General features: G+C 42.8%; 1 protein-coding gene across 1 annotated transcript in view; it reads left to right on the top strand.

The window, feature by feature from the left end:
* Positions 1-5,519: 5,519 nt before the first annotated feature.
* Positions 5,520-16,808, top strand: part of CD109 (CD109 molecule) — a 100,456-nt gene continuing 89,167 nt past the window's right edge. The window contains exons 1-3 of the mRNA XM_077306636.1: positions 5,520-5,795; positions 6,460-6,620; positions 14,358-14,386. Coding sequence (XP_077162751.1) covers positions 5,683-5,795; positions 6,460-6,620; positions 14,358-14,386 — 303 coding nt within the window. The 5' untranslated portion in view covers positions 5,520-5,682. The remainder of the gene's footprint in view (positions 5,796-6,459; positions 6,621-14,357; positions 14,387-16,808) is intronic.

Below are 16,808 nucleotides of genomic sequence, written 5' to 3'. Positions count from 1 at the left end.
TTTGGTCCACTTCAGATAACCTCAGGGTATTTTGCTGCCCAGGAATCTAAAATGAGAAAGTAACAGTAATGTAGATTAAGCCGGTCTTTTTTGGACTGGTGAGAAGCAAAGCAAGTGTGTGGCTGGCAACTGATTACAGGAACAAGAAGTTGGGAGCCACACACAGAGCATTCTGGAAGAATGACCTGGTACAACACAAATGTATCCAACATTAAGACAAAATTAAAGGTGCAAATGTGTGAAGTACTAGAAAGCTGACATTTCAGCCTACAAAATGCAAATATAGCAGGATGCATTAGGATGCTTTGGGCTGATCCTGCGTTGAGCGGGGGGTTGGACTAGATGGCCTGTATGGCCCCTTCCAACTCTATGATTCTGTGAGGATGGGGTCCACTTCCTCTCCCTTCTGTTAGTGAAGCCATCCCAGTCCCCTCTCAACTCAGAAGGTCAAAAGGGATTGCCAGTGTGTGTGGTAGTGGGGAGAAAATGTGAGAAAAATCTGCATACCGTCTGTAGCCTCTTCAGAGGATATAAGCCATCTAGGGTTGTCAGCTCCAGACAGGGAAATATCTGGAGATTTGGGGAATGGAGCCTGAAGAGGGTGGGTTTGCTGCCTTGCTGGCTAACACATAATTACACCGTTGGCCGGAAAGTCCAGACCAAATCAGTAGACAAGTTCAGAGTCAAAGTCCAGTTCAAGAGGCTAGAGGCAAGGGAGACAGTTCACCAAGGAGGGTGGGGGCAGGGAGCGTAATCAAAGCCAGGCCAGAGTCCTTCTTAGGTCCAGCTGGCCTTGACCAAGGCCTTTTTGGCTCTGGCACCCGCCTAGTAGAATGAACTCCCAGAGGAAGTTAAAACATTGGAAGCTGATACCACCTTCCTATAAGATACACACGATCTCACAGAAGATTCTAAATATATACAGGAAAATTGGGTATGAAAAGTTTATTCTGGTGGAAAGTCTAAAAGACATAAATGTGTTGCTATTCTACTTCATAAGAACCTAAAGGTCACCATTAACGATTGATTCAAATGAGTAGCCATGTTGGTCTGAAGCAGCACAATAAAATCAGAGTCCAGTAGCACCTTTAAGACCAACAAAGATGTATTCAAGGCATGAGCTTTCAAGTGCAAGCACTCTTCGTCAGACTAAGAACTGACCATCATAACAGTAGGAATATATAAGCAAAAGTTAATCCTGTTACATTAGTAAACTTTGTCACAGTATCCAAACACAGCCATATGATAACTCTCTGCCAAACCAGCCAATCAGACCCCTCAAACCCATTTGTAGTTCACAAAGACATATCTTTAAACAGCCCGTGGCGCCACGGGTGCCACGGACTATATAATTCGTTAAGCCCCCTAGAGGTGGGCTTTGTCCGTGATGAGGAAGGGTCTGGGTTGGACCCTTCCTCACGACAGACAATCGGAGGGACCAATCGGCAGGCGCGAAGCGCCTGCCGATTGGTCCCTCCGATTCCCAGGCTGAGCAAGTTGCTCCCGGTCTGACGCTGCGGGAGGCGCGAAGCGCCTCGCGCAGCGTCAGACCGCCACCCGAGGGAACCCCCAGCAGTCGCGCGAAGCGCGGCTGCTGGGGGTTCCCTCCTTGCCGGTCTGACGCTGCGGGAGGCGCGAAGCGCCTCGCGCAGCGTCAGACCGCCGCCCAAGGCAACCCCCAGCAGTCGCGCTTCGCGCGCCTGCTGGGGGTTCCCTCCCTGCCGGTCTGACGCCTTCTCCCCTTTCAAAACCCCTTTTTATAAAGGGGCTTTGAAACTAGTCAGAAATAAAACTGTCAAAGCCACGGTTCACACCCTACTATTTACTGCCGGGCCCCATCTATCTCGATACCAGTGTGAAACTTTCTTACAAGCAGAAGCTAAGCTGGCAGCTATCTTTCAGGACATTCTATAAGGGACCTGAAAGTAGCTGTTTTATTACAAAGAAACTTCAAGAACAGGCTAGAAAGGGAGACTGCAGAAATGCAAGTTATTACAACACTTAAAACAATAACATGCCCTGGACTCAACAAGGACAAAGGTTTTTATCTCACTATGCATGCTAACCTTATGTAACTTGTGTATCCACATTCCTCACAATCTATTTTAATTGGGATTATGTGACTGTTGATATGTAATAAAATCAGAGTCCAGTAGCACCTTTAAGACCAACAAAGATGTATTCAAGGCGTGAGCTTTCGAGTGCAAGCACTCTTCCTCAGACTAAGAACAGACCATCATAACAGTAGGAATATATAAGCAAAAGTTAATCCTGTTACATTAGTAAACTGTGTCACAGCATTCAGACACAGCCACATGATAATTCCTTGCCAAACCAGCCAATCTGTTTTTTTTTAGGCACTACACATGTATATTTCTCATTTAGATCTGTAATGATGTTTAACAAATTCAAGGACCAAACAGGAATAACTAGCTTAGTTTACACAGTTACCATTTGTTTGGGTTTAATTCCAGGGAAGAACATAGTGAAGGAAATATATGACAAAACTGAAGATTGATGGCAGATGTATCCTTAATTGAGGAATGCTGAGACTAATTAACTGCCATTATGCTCCATCTAGAGCAGTGGTCCGCAACCTTTCTAGGGCTGCGGACCGGCGGTGGTGGGGAGGGCGATCATGCGGCTGCCGGGCCGCGCATACGCACTTGCGCCATGCGCGGCTGCAAGTGTGCACGTGCGGCACTTCCACGCATGCGCAGATGTGCGGAAGTGCCGCACATGCGCGTTTGCAGCCGCACATGGCACATCCTGCGTTGAGCAGGGGTTTTTGCAGCCGATTTGCTTGCGGCCTGGGAAGTTTCTTACTGCGGGGGGGGGGGCGGGGAGAGGGAGCCGTGGCCTGGTGCCAGGGCCTTCACGGCCCAGCACCGGGCCACGGCCCGGTGGTTGGAGACCACCGATTTAGAGCCTCTTGTGGCACAGAGTGACAAGGCAGCAGACATGCAGTCTGAAAGCTTTGCCCATGAGACTGGGAGTTCGATCCCAGCAGCCGGCTCAAGGCTGACTCAGCCTTCCATCCTTCCGAGGTCAGTAAAATGAGTGCCCAGCTTCCTGGGGGGTAAACGGTAATGACTGGGGAAGGCACTGGCAAACCACCCCGTATTGAGTCTGCCATGAAAACGCTAGAGGGCGTCACCCCAAGGGTCAGACATGACTCGGTGCTTGCACAGGGGATACCTTTAACTTTTTATGCTCCATCTATCTCCTCCATTATTTTGTTTGTTTATTTCAGGTCCAATGTAAAAACTTTGTTTTCCTTGGCAATAACCACTCTGTGTTTTAGTTAACAACTTTATTTAAAAGTAACTAAATGTGAGAATATAAGATATGGAAATATTATAGCTACAGAAATAGCACTGTCAAAGCTACTTAAACATAAAGAGCATACATAATATTCCTATTCTGCCTAAATTGAATGTCATAAATAAAAGATCTAAATATCTTATGGTGGAGAATGCCATCAAGTAGCAGCTGACTTACAGCAACACTGTAGGGTTTTCAATGCAAGACATTCAGAGGTGATCTTTCATAGCCTGCCTCTGCTCCAAGTCCTTGCCAAGGTCATACGCAGAAAAAGTATCATTATTGAATCCTGACATAACATCACATAACATCATATAGCTAACATAGCAACATTTTAATTATTTTAATCAGATGTCTCATTAGTTTACTTACGCAGTGTTGTACCAGAATATAAGAACTCAAAAATAAAACTGATAAAACGTTATAAAATATCTCATGATAAACATTTGAAGTTTAAAGGTATGTTGTATCCTTTTGGCGAACTTGGATCACATCCAGTGCAGAATCTCGTGATCTGCAGAGGAACATGAGGCTTTTGGTCCGATAGAAGTTCTTTAATCTGATCTGCATTTGATTGCCAAGGCATCATGTCCAATACTAGGCAAATGAACTTTGTCTGAGCTGTGTCATACAGTGAACAACAGAAGAGGATATGCTCCATCGACTCCGCCTCCTTTAGTGTGCAAATACCTAGTCTCTTTGAAATAGGAACTTTATTAGATGTCTCATTATAGTGATTGGATTGATTTACACTGTGTAAATTGCTTTGACTCTCAGTGAGAAAATAGGACTATTAATACAGTAAATCAACTCAATAAATTGAGAATGGTCCTATTGATAATACTGTAGAGCTGTACAAGTACAAATGGGAACCAGAATACGAAAGAGGTTTTAGCAGTTTCCTATTTATTTATTTATTATATTTATATACTGCCCTCCCCGGGGGCTCAGGGCAGTTTACATAATAACATGAGAACAATACATGGAACAGTCTATAAAACATTTGAATAACCGTGCAATAAAAACTGATCATTGTAAACATATAACAGTATAGTATAACCAATAAACAATACAACAATGCAACAATACAAACAGGTCTAGAGTATTACTGTTTAGTAAAGGCTAAGTCACCAATATGTGGACAATACTCAACTGTGCCTTTCCCATCTAATTCCAAGGATACTGTTAATGTACTGAATTTGTAATCAGTCAATAGGATGAGGGTGAACAAACTGAAACTTAATCCTGAGAAGACAGAAATTCTCTGGACTAGGAGAAAGGCAGATATGCATCTGATCCCTTAATCTTTAGGAGACTATTGAGGATGGTTTTATTTAGGACTTCATTTGGTAACATTTTTTAGCAGTTCTGAGTTGTAATTTTAAAAGTTGGCTTATGCTTTTAATGTATTTTATGAGCTTTACCTTGAGCTCGGTAATGAAGGCAGCTAATAAATGTTTTAAATAAATAAACCTCTGCGTCTTGCTTAATGTGAGCCTAGTAGCACATTACAGACCAACAAGATTATCAGTCAAAGCTCCCTTTGTCAGATGCAAGTTGGAATGTGTCTTGGTTGTAGGCCTTTCCTGAATCTTTGTGGCACCTAGGACATAAGGTCAAGATTGCCAGATTGATCTAGCACAGGCCCTTTCACAATCTAAGGAGGCAATCTGTATGTGTCAACTGCCAAAGTGATCTGTGTAGTCACCATGGCGGAGGCAAGTAATATCTAGTATTTTGGTGCCATCATAGTGCCACCTAAGGAACCTGGTCATGGGTCAGGTGGGATTTTGGGCTGGCAGAATAGGCTGTGATGTGCTGCAGGCTAATGTGCAAACGGTGTGGGAGAGATAGCATAATTTATGTAACTTAGTGGTGGCTTTATAACACACCCTTCTGCTATGCCCTTGTGGCACACGCTGTCCTTAGAGCCCTCTCATTTAGGTCCTAAACCACTCAAGAGGCAACACCCTTCTGAGGAAGGCTGCTGACTCTGAGACAACGACCTGTGGATCCCCCCCCCCCCCCCCCCGATTTATCCGAGCACATTCTGAGAAGGCTAGACTGCGGGGGAGGGTGGTGGTAGTTGGAGGACATGCTATGACAGGCGGCTTCTTGTCCGCAGGTCGGAAGGGGGGGGGGAGAGAATTGCGAGCGCGTGAAGAAGGCCCGCGGCCGGGGATATTCTCTCCCCCGGCGGTGCAATGTAGGAGAGTCGGGGTGGAGCCTTTTTGGGAGAAGCTGCCGCTCCCTCCCTCCCTCCCTGCCCATACTGGTGGCGCGCCCCTCCCTGCTTCGAAGCGAGGAAAGGCTTGCGGGAGGAGGGGCGCGGAGCGGCTTTCACACTCCCGGCTCAGGATGCTGCCGTTGCCAGACTCTCCGCATGCCGCTCGGAGGGGCCCCCCGCCGCCCTCCACCGCCCAGCTCGTCTTATGCCTCTTGACAGTTTCATGGGTCGCCGCCGCCGCCGGGTATGAATTGAAAGCGAGTGGGCGGGAGAATGGAGCGTGAGAAAAGTGGGGCTCAGTCTCGGCTTCGTCCCCAGGAGCTGGCCAGTCTGCAGAAGGCCCGATTTGGCTGCAGTTAGTGTTGGGATCCAGGATCCAGTCCCGAACTGCAGACCACAGGCCAGTGAGACGCAGCTCATAAGCGATCCCGTTGTTCTCAAGAGTTTGGGTGGCCGAGCTCTTTCGTGCACGCTTGCGGAATTCTAATCCACCCCAGTGTTTGCTATTACACCCCCGGGGGATGGGGGGGAATGGGAGACGGGACCTGATCGGGTTCATTATGGCAGGCTCCCCCCAAAATGTGTTGCATATGTAGGGACAGGGGCCTAATGAACTATTTCTGGGATTAGTTTCATCACGAGGTGGGCAAATTCTTCACTGTAGTTCTTCACTTGAAGTCTTTACTTGATGGTGTTAGCAGCACTACCTTCTTTTTGGACTCAATTTCTCTTCTCCTTAGATACTTGCGAGGCTTCCAGAATTCAGTTGCCAATAATCCCCTCACCGGTTTCCAGATCAGCAAATATAGAAAACAGCTATTAATTCTGTGGTTATCTTCTCTAAGGCAACAGCTTCAGTAATGCCTGCCAGGCCATGTCTTTAAGTTAGGCTCCTTTTGGTTTTTTAGGCCCAGATACTTGTTGACCGCTCCTTTGACCATCCGGCCTGGAACAAATACGAGTATTGGGGTAGCCCTTCTGAAGCACAGCCCACCAGAGATTACAGTAAAAGCTGAGGTCGTCATTGAAAACAACACTGTACTGCAGGGGGAAGCTGTATTTCAAAGAGGTGAGATGACTGCATGTGAAGTAAAGTCTTTCCTTCATTAATTGGCCTCTGCTATCAAAGTTGGGATTCGAGCCTCGTCTGCCGTTAATATGAATTCCATTGGAATCGCATGTTAGTCTGCTGCACCAAAAGCAGAAGTCCTATGGGCACTTTAAAGACTAATAATAAATGTAAAGACCGTGAAGTTAAAGAATGTTGTTATACATTTGGTAGACTTGAAAGTGCCAGAGGAGTCTTCTTTTGTTATCTGACTTCTAAAATTTCAATATATGGGAATTGCTAATGGGGAAAAGAGCAATGTGCTTGGCAGTTTATTGTTTGAGAGTGAAATTATTTGCTGATTTATTCATAGCTTGCCTGTATAGCCAGTGGAAAAATAAGATGCCTGCTCTCCTCACTCCTCCCATATTGACCCAGCCCATCAACTTGTTCTCTACCAGGCTGTAATCCATGATGAGATCATTTCCCCACAATTTAAGCTTGGCATAATGTGCCTGGAAAGAACTTTTGTAACCCTAGCAAGGGAGCAGGGGAAAAAGTTGAAGAACTGGGTGAGAAGAATTGCTTCAGAGAAGTCAATTGAGTGCTGTATTTATTCTGAGACAGTGCTTTTCAAGATTGCAAGTGCCTGCATTTTGCCTTTCTGAGGCTAAATTTCTTATTTATTTATTAGATTTTTATTTTATACCACCCTTCCATATGGCTCAGGGTCGGTTTACATATAACATCATGAGGGGATGCATGGATCGACCTAACATATAACATAGTCAATACATCAACAATAACCCAACAATACATCAACAATAACCCAACAGTGGTTCTGAATAACACAATTTCAGTGGTCTTAAACAACAATATAACGGGACTGGTAACTTAGCTGAGATCTCCAGAAATAGGACCAGAATGTGTATCTGCCTGAGGCATTTAAGGTCCACCTTACCGATGCAAATCATTTGGAGCTGAGCCAAAGTGTTCCTGAACTTGCAGAAATCTTATGAAAAGGCAAAAGTACAGACTGTTCACCATAGCATGCTATTTGTTCCTTATATTTGTGTTTCGCTATTTCTGCAGGAAGCTCAAGTTACTGTAGCTAAAGTCATCCCAATTTACCCTCGCAGCAGGCCTGAGCTTATCCTCACAACAACTCTGAGCCACAGTGACCTACCAAGCCTAGTGAGCAGTGATTTGAACATGGGTCTCACAAACCCAGGTTCAGCGTATTATCTGCTACCCTATGCTATTTGTCAGTAATATATAATTGTTTACAGGACTGCCACTTGTTATGTAGACAGTTCTGTATGAAGACAGTTGTCCTCTTGTTCTCATCTTCTTTTTAAAGAAGTCTTGATAAATGGGTGTCAGTGCAGGAGAAGGGCAGCACATAGTCTTGAGAATATAAAAAGAGAAAAAGTTATTTCAGTGTTTACTAGTATAATGAAATGTTTCTAGGTGTGCATCTTCTAGAGCTTTATATAGGGTTTTATATATCTTGAATGACAAAGAACCAGTAAAATAAAGAAAAGAAAACATTTCCAAAACATTGGACATTCTGACTAAGGAAAATGGTTTTAGCTGTTGTTAGTTGTGAAGTCATGTCCGACCCATCACGACCCCATGGACAATGATCCTCCAGGCCTTCCTGTCCTTTACCATTCCTCGAAGTCCATTTAAGTTTGCACCGACTGCTTCAGGGACTCCATCCAGCCACCTCATTCTCTGTTGTCCCCTTCTTCTTTTGCCCTCAATCGCTCCCAGCATTAGGCTCTTCTCCAGGGAGTCTTTCCTTCTCATGAGGTGGCCAATGTTAAAGGCTAGATAGTATAGCAAAAGATCACTAAGCCACAGATATGAAAAACATGTATGTCAGGTAGAAGGAGAGTACATTATGCTAACAACCATTAAGAAAACATAGAAAAATATTATCTAAGTACCTCTCATATCATTACAGTCCACACTGCGGTTATGTACCATGTTAGGGAAAGTACATAATGCTGTCATTTGTAGCCATTTAAATTTGTTACATTTGAATGAGTGCACGGGATAAACATGAGGTCACCTTTTTTCTGAAGGGGCAGCTTCAGAATACATGTAGCAGACCCTGGATTAATCTGATGTCTGAAAAGAAAATCCATGCTTTTCCCCTTGCAGAATAAATGGCAGTTGCATGTGTCTGGTCGCACCACTAGGGATGTAACTACTGAACAAGGGTTATGTGTTGTTGAAATATGACATCCGGACCACAGAAATACAACTCTGAGGGAAAATGTGTAGACTGTGGGCATCTATGCAGCCAGAATATCAGAATCTGTAATAACTCTTTGTAAAGCCAGTGTGCCTTCAGTAGGAATCAGGGAAGACTTGTCTATCCCAATAGGGAGTTTTCATAATATGAAGGAAATTCCCCAGGAGGAGACTAAGGCATGAATCCTTTGCACTCTTGTTAGGGATGAAGTCCCAGGTAAATCAGTGGAATTTATTTTTGAGTCAGCATCCACAGATTTACACTATTAGGTTGGTTTGACAGAAGGTTTGTATATAAACAGGCATAATTCAGGGTTTGTATGTGATAGGTAGGTTCTCACTTGCTTTATGGATGGGCAGAGAATGGAAAGGAAGTAACAGTATATTTGCCCTGGAAGATCCCTTGTATGAAGTAAACTAGATTGTGTCTTCTTTCCTCCACTTCCAAGCAACCATATGTCTTGCTCCACCTATGAAGTGGCTCCATGAAGCCATTTACAGTGTTATTGAGCTAATGTAAGGGAAGCCTTTTGAATTCTCTGAAGCAATAAATGAAAGGCAAATATTAATACTGTTTTGAGCAATATACTGTAAAGCAGGATAACTCACTATATGGGATACCAGAAACAAAGAGCAGATGATCTCAGAGGTCAAAATTAGTTAAGAGTCATCCTGGCTTCTACTACTACTCTGAATGCCCATTCTGATTCATTACAAAGAAATTTAGATCTCAGACTGTAGACTCAAAAAGAACATGGATTCTCTCTCTTCTCAGGGGTAAGGCCAGTCTTCAGATGACTGTAAAAAGAAGATTCCCTGAAGTCCATATTCAACAAGCATGTGTTGCATGCCCTTTTCCCCATCAAAACTTAATACATTTTGATCATGTTTATCTGTCTATTCATGTATTTCATATTCATTTCGCATCTGTTTATGTATGTGTGGATTGGTACCATGCCTTTTCCTTTCTAAAAGGACTTAATTTTAATTGAAGAACTAGGAGGAGAAACAAAGGCCTCAGGGTGTTTCCGCACAAGTATCAATGTTGCCAATTGATTCCACTAAGCGGAAATGCTATTTTAAAAAGTGGAATCTCGGCGTTACGCATACCTGCATTTGTAGTGGAATCCAGTAGCGTTTCATTCGTTTCGCACAGGTTTCCGGTCTCGTAGGAATCGCTCAAAAGGAAGCAATTTTTTCTGTGCTTGGTCCTGCTCCTGGCCGTCAATCAAATGAACAGCCAAGGGGCGGTTGTTATAATGCTGCGGAAAAGCCCCTTTCCCTTTAAGCACAGGTTTAAAAAAAACACACACACGTTGCAACAAATATGCCTTGATTCTTCCTAACGTAGAGACCCATCTAGCTGGCGTGTGAGCTGGTGAGTCATCCCACCTTCCTGCACACACACACACACACACAAATGCCCCATTTGGCCCTGCAGCACCATGAGCCATGTTTTGACTCATCTAGGACTCTGTAGGACAGGGAGGAGCCAGGCTCTTCCTCTCCACATGGCCCTCCACTGGGCTTGACCCTATTGGCCCCTGGAAAGCTTAAGGGAATGCGGAAAATATCCACATTCCCTTAAAGTGGGGCAACGGTGGCCTAATGTGCACCAACCCCTGGAGGGAGCTGGCCTTGCGGCGACATCATATGGAAGTGAGGATTAGCCCCTTTCCATATGAGTGCTCTCTTGGCCTTTTCTACCTGTGCGGAATCAGCCTCAGTGAATCATGCAACCAGGAACTGTGTGACATTAGGACAGTGACTTTTCACACTCTTATTTTAAACATAAGAAGCTTGGGAACTGGTTTAAAGGTAATTACTTAGGCGAAAGGCAAAATCTTGACTGAGTTAAGAAGGCAGAAAGAAAAATCCCAGAAAAGAGACAGTAACTATGAAAATGGCTTACAAGATCAGACAAGCAATGATCATGTAAAACACTGGGAACACTGTCTGTGCCAGCTGCAGAGGCCTGCTTACTTCATAACAGTAAAGCAGCCAAGGAAACACCTATGAATCCTAAAACATTGATGAGCAATGCAACAGGGATAGAATTTAATAACAGTGAGTTTCATATTATAATCTAAACATGCCAGTGTCTACCTTATACCGCTGCTCTGCCAGGTGTCTCAGATGTTGCTGGATTCCCAGTCTAATTTTGGAAAATGCAGCTAAATGATTTTATACTCATGCAACTCCCTTTTCTTTGTGGTAGAGTGTACTTGAGGATTAATTATATGGTTGCCTGTTGTCAATAGTTGTAGACTTCTGATTAAATGTCATTGCTCAGTACAACAGGTTTTTTTCTCAGTAGATTAAGGATGCAGTGCTTTGTCTGAAGTATTAAGTGTACATGCTAGGGAAGTATCAAAGAGAATTACTTCCATGTACACATCATTGGGACTGGTGTTCTACACATTTATATGTATGTATGTACGTATGTACGTACATACATATATACACCACCCTCCCTGGAGGCTCAGGGCGGTTTACTTAAAACGTAGAAAACAATACAAGGAAGTTTGTTAGCAGGGAGGTGGTCCGTCAGATACACTGGGCCCTGACCGAATATGTCCTTAAAGGTAATTACCAGAACCTTTAGCCTGATCCGGAATTCAACTGGCAACCACTGTAGTTAATGGAGAATGGGCTAGATGTGGGCCCTCCATGGTGTTGTTGTGAGGATCCTGGCTGCTGCATTTTGGACCAGCTATAGTTGCCGGGTGAAACATATGTCTGCAGCACATTAGCAGTTGCAGGTTAAATTGTATTCTTTACTAAGAATATCTTCAGATCATTGTTAATTAAATTTTGTTTGTTTGATAGTCTTAAGTATTACCCCAAGGACATGAGAAAAGTCATTGGATTACATTATCATTTTCCTACTTTGCCGTTGACATTACTTTAATGTGAAGTCTTAGGCTTAGCCAGGTTCACAAAAAGTCCCAAGTTTTCAATAAGATCAAAGCTTATCTTTTCTGCTTGAAAGTTTGGAATCTGTTCTTACAAGTGACAAAGACAGACTGTAGGCCACATTGCTGAGTATGTTTTTCTCGGTATAAAAATTAGACTGTTCTGGCACCAATATTTGCCTTAATCCAACTATGCTGCAGACAGTATACCTACTGCGATAGATAGGTGCCCTCTATTATTCTTTTTAAGCCACTGCCAAAACTTTGGTTAGGTTATAGGTGACCCCCCCCTTCAGCAGCTTTTTACACGTAAGGTATCATCTAAAGCAGTGGTCCCCAACCTGTGGGCCGGGCCGCGGCTCCCTCTCCCCGCCCCCCCCCGCAGTAAAAAACTTCCCAGGCTGCAAGCTTGTGGCCCGGGAAGCTTCTTACTGCGGGAGGGCGGGGAGAGGGAATCAGGGCCGGGCTGCGCATCGCGCATGCGCGGCCCGTGCGGGCACGGCCCGATGTGCGGGTGCGGCCCGATGCCCTGCCTGTCCCCAGCCTCAGAAAGGTTGGGGACCACTGATCTAAAGATTAAAAAAAAGAAACCTGAACTGTAGAAAAAGTCCTGGGATTATCATTGCATTGGTAAAAATAAAAGAGATTTCTTGACAAAATCGGAGAGGAAGTAGCCATGATGGAATTAAGCACAGTTTTTCTGTAGGTGGAGTTTGGTGCACAATTTTTAAAACACAGCACAGTGAAAATGTTGTTGATGTGGGAAGGGAGGTCCAAAAACTGTTCAAACACGCTTTCAGTATGGTCTTTCTGGAAAGGAAATTTGAGAAATATTGTCACAAAGCAGCAGGAAACTAGAAAAGTGGGCCACTGACCAGTGATGGTGTATTGCCTCCCTAGGAGGCAAGGTAGAGCAAAACATTTGTGCTGAAGCAGCTGTAGAAAGGTTCTTGGTATTGTGGGGTTTTTTGTTTTTGTTTTTGTTTTTGCAAAATGAAGGGGCAAGCTAAACTTTCTGTATGGATATATTTTCTTCACAGGATATCTGCATGTTTTCTCCACAGGGTAAATAGCAGTTGGGGTGGGGGTGGGGGTGGGGGAGAAGAAGAGCTGATTTTTATACTCCTCTTTTTGCTACCTGAAGGAGTCTCAAAGTGGATTACAATCGCCTTCCTTTCTTCTCTCCACAATAGACACCCTGCGAAGTAGGTGAGGCTGAGAGAGCTCTGAGAGAACTGTGTATAGCCCAAGATGGCTTAATGTGGAAAAGAGGGGAATCAAACCCAGTTCTCCTTAGAGTCTGCCACTCTTAACCACTACATCAGGCTGGCTCTCATGATAAATACCTAATATGGATTTAAATCCTTCATATTATGGCTCCATTTTGAATCTGCACCACCTGTCTCCAGCAGCTTTTCAAGGATGAGAGAAAGCTGTGGGAGATACAGCCATGTCTGGTTTGATTCATGAACATTTAATTAGTAAGAAAGTGTAAGATGCAATACACATTATACAAAGCTGACTCACTTCTTATAGGAGTACCTTGTGATGCAACTTGTATTAGCTCTGTTGCAGACTAGAAATGAAACCTGCTACAGTATATTATTCTTGTGCTTAACTAAAGTCTTGAGGCACCATAAAGTCTAACCGAGGTTTATTCTAGTGTATACGTCCATTGACTAAAGCCTACTTTTACAGGATGCTCAATATGCAGGTATTTTATGTAGAAGACATGAAAAGAAACCCCAGTGGCTCAAAAGTTCTAAAATGTTTTAGAAGTATCAAATAGTCCCCAGGGATAGGACAAGGTGATTATTAGGTCCATGTTTACACATTTGCTCTAGCAAAGACAAATCAGGGAGGGAAAAGCTTTTTCAAATTTCTCCTTAAGGCCTATTTGTAATCTGTCCTTCTATGAAATTTTTTGTTATAAATCCATTAGTTTGCCATCTATGTTTAAATGGCAATGGATAGCTGTAAACAAAAGTGAGACTTTTTCCCCTTTTCTGTGGTGCAAGGTAGATTCCCCCAATGCAACAGACTCTCCCGCCACTTTTCATGCTTTCCTCTTTTCTGAGTTATGGGATCTGAGTGGCTTTAAAACAAAAATAGACATGGCTGTAGCTTTTCTGTATGGATTATTGATAACCTAAATGGCCATCTCTTTTCATACTGTCCAGCTCACCACAAGTTCTGCTTCTCAAGACCTGCTCTCTCTTATCCCAGGTGAGTAGCAACTAGAGAGAAGGCTTCAGTGGTAGTACCTTGCCTTTGGAGATCCTAGTGTCTTTTAGGTGGTAGGCCAAAACATTTCTTACCTAGGCTTTCAATATGGCAGTTTATCTTCCTATATTTATGGTCTCCTTCTGGCCTGAGGTTTGTTTTGTGGAGAATTTTATGATATTTTATGTCCCTGGATTTGTTCTAACGGTTTGTTTGTTTTGATATTAATGATTGCCCTGTGGAGCAGGATCCTGGAGAGGCTGCACAAAAGTCACCTTAATAAATAAAGGTACGGGGCTAGAAAGTAATTTGGAATAAGAAACAGGGATAATTTTTGTTCTTTTCTTTTTAAATACAGATTCATTTGGAACACTTGTCCTTCCGGCTGTAAGTATTCCCTTTATGAAATAGTAAAAAACTGTAGAAAATATTTCTTGAATTGAGGCTGTATCTTTTTCTTATGTTCAAGACATTTTAGTTTTGTGAATAGAACAAAGTAATTTTGTTACCTGTGAAATGGCATTCCTTCAGCTATGTGAGTCACATAAACTGAAATACAAATAATTCTTGTCTTCTTTGCAGTCCTGTGCAAAGAGAAAGGTTTCAGTTGTTGTCCTGATCCCATGACAGATAGCTCCTGGAAAGGGCGGGAATTCTGTTTTCTGCATCACCATCTGTGAAATGGAATATTTTTGTAAGGTGTTTTCTCCTACCTTCCTCCATCAGGAGGAGGAGGATTGGTGTAGGGCAGGTAGCCAACTGAGGAAGCATCTGCCACAGAATCTGCCATCTGATCATGCAGGAGTTGTCTGGCACCCTCCTGGAGTTGAAGAATTTGACTTCACCTTTTTTCTGTTGCAAGTCACGTGTTCTTCTAACAAAGGACTAATCTTTCTGAAAAAATGGAAATTGCACAAGCCACTTCTTTCCTTTCTTTGTAATAGATATGTAAAATGTTTGCAAGATTCACCACAGTTTGTTACAATGAATCCATGTCCTGAGGGAAGGGTTTGATCTTGCTGCTTGATAAGGGCATGTCTGCCACTGCTGGTGATGGGGCTGAATCATATGGGACTGTGATCTTATGAGATGCTGTGCTCAACCAGTGTTCTTGGAATGGATTCTGTTTTTTGATGTGGTAGCACAGTGCCTCATAGTGGATCCGTTGCATGTTATCCTGAACCCAAACTCCTGTAAGAAAATTGGCATACATTTTTGTGTCAGAGATAATCATGTAGAGATGTTACAACACAAAGGTTTCCGACATCCTGTGTTTTCATCACAACATTAATATGAAGAGAAGAAAAGGGACATACTTGAATGAATAGGAAGTACTAAATCTTTTTCCCATGTGAGTTCCACTTTACAGATGTTCCCCAACTGTTATTATTTTTTCAAGCTTTTCTTGGAAGACTGAACACATATGTATGTCAGAAAATCTAGGGCATTGCTGGGTATTTGCCTAGTGTATTGGCAGGCATAGAAGAGACTAGAAATTCACATCTGTTCCACTGCCCACCGATCCTCTATATAAACATTTTCTTACATTGGCTTTGGGAACAAGAATTTATCCAGATGATTATTATTATTTATTATTATTTATTCAATTTCTAGCCCGCCACTCCCAAAATGGCTCGTGGTGGGTTACAACATATATAAAAACCCCAATAAAATACCCTTAAAACACAAACTACTCAGTAAACAAACAAAATCAATACACAAGATGTTCAGTAGCGGCGGAGACTACATATAACTAGACCTGGCCAACTATCAGCCATAGGGGCAGAAAAAAGGGTTGCTGACCATAATCTGCCATAAGTGTAACCCAAGGGGGGGGGGGTCCGGCTCTTAGATAATTAGATAATGTCTGATTCAGCCATTAGAGTCAAATTGCTGCATGACAACATCATGTGGACTTTCTGGAAAACACTGCTCTGATTAGGTGGAGGAAAACTTACGTGTGGATACAGCCTTAGAAAGGTCCTGAAAGTAACTGAGAAGCAAAACAAGTATCTTTTATCTTTCTCTCATACTGTGATACAATCTTATCTTTATATGAGCTGAGCTACTCAAAATATTACTGTAGAATGCAACAGCTGTACCAGGGGTAAGGCCTGTAGTTAATAGCAGATAAGATCACAGCACTATTTTTATTAAACCAGCGCAGACTATATTGTACTGCTAATGCTGGATAAAGCCACAGATAAGATTAGTAAATAAATAATTGCGTTTTTACAAAGTTCAGTGCTTAAAGGCCTAGAAGAATCATCCTTTAAACAGTGCATGAATGTGTGCCTGCAACATAAGGAGATCTCTGGGTAGAGACTATTTAAAAAGGCTTGAAAGGTTAAAGTAGTTCTGCTCACTGGCTGTTGGAAGGGGAGTCACCTTACCAAAATAAGACTCAGGAATGCTGAGTCAAAATGTGCAGTGTTGCTATCTCCGTGTTTAAAATAGAATTCTCCCTTAATTTAGCTTCAAGTAATAACAACAACAATAATAACAACTTTAATCTTTTAGACCATCCTTCCCTGTAAGATTAGAGTGGGTAACAAAAATTAGACCATACATTCAAATGAATTATAACAATAAAATTCATTAAATACATTTAAATTATATTTTAAAATTAATTTAGGTTAAAAAGCCATCTCTTCATTATAGTCAAAAGTCTTGGCTTGGTCAATATTGGCCAGATTTCTTTAAGATTGTATGCACTTTCACACAAGGAGGCCAGCATTTTGTTGGTGTTAATTTCTTGTCCTCAACCACCTCTAGACTTCTTTAAAATCCCGGAGGGTCCTGATCTCAT

This window comes from Paroedura picta, chromosome 1, assembly GCF_049243985.1.
Source record: "Paroedura picta isolate Pp20150507F chromosome 1, Ppicta_v3.0, whole genome shotgun sequence".
Lineage (NCBI taxonomy): Eukaryota > Metazoa > Chordata > Lepidosauria > Squamata > Gekkonidae > Paroedura > Paroedura picta.
The sequence above is the reverse complement of the archived record's forward strand: the minus strand, read 5'-3'. Positions and strand labels throughout refer to the sequence as shown.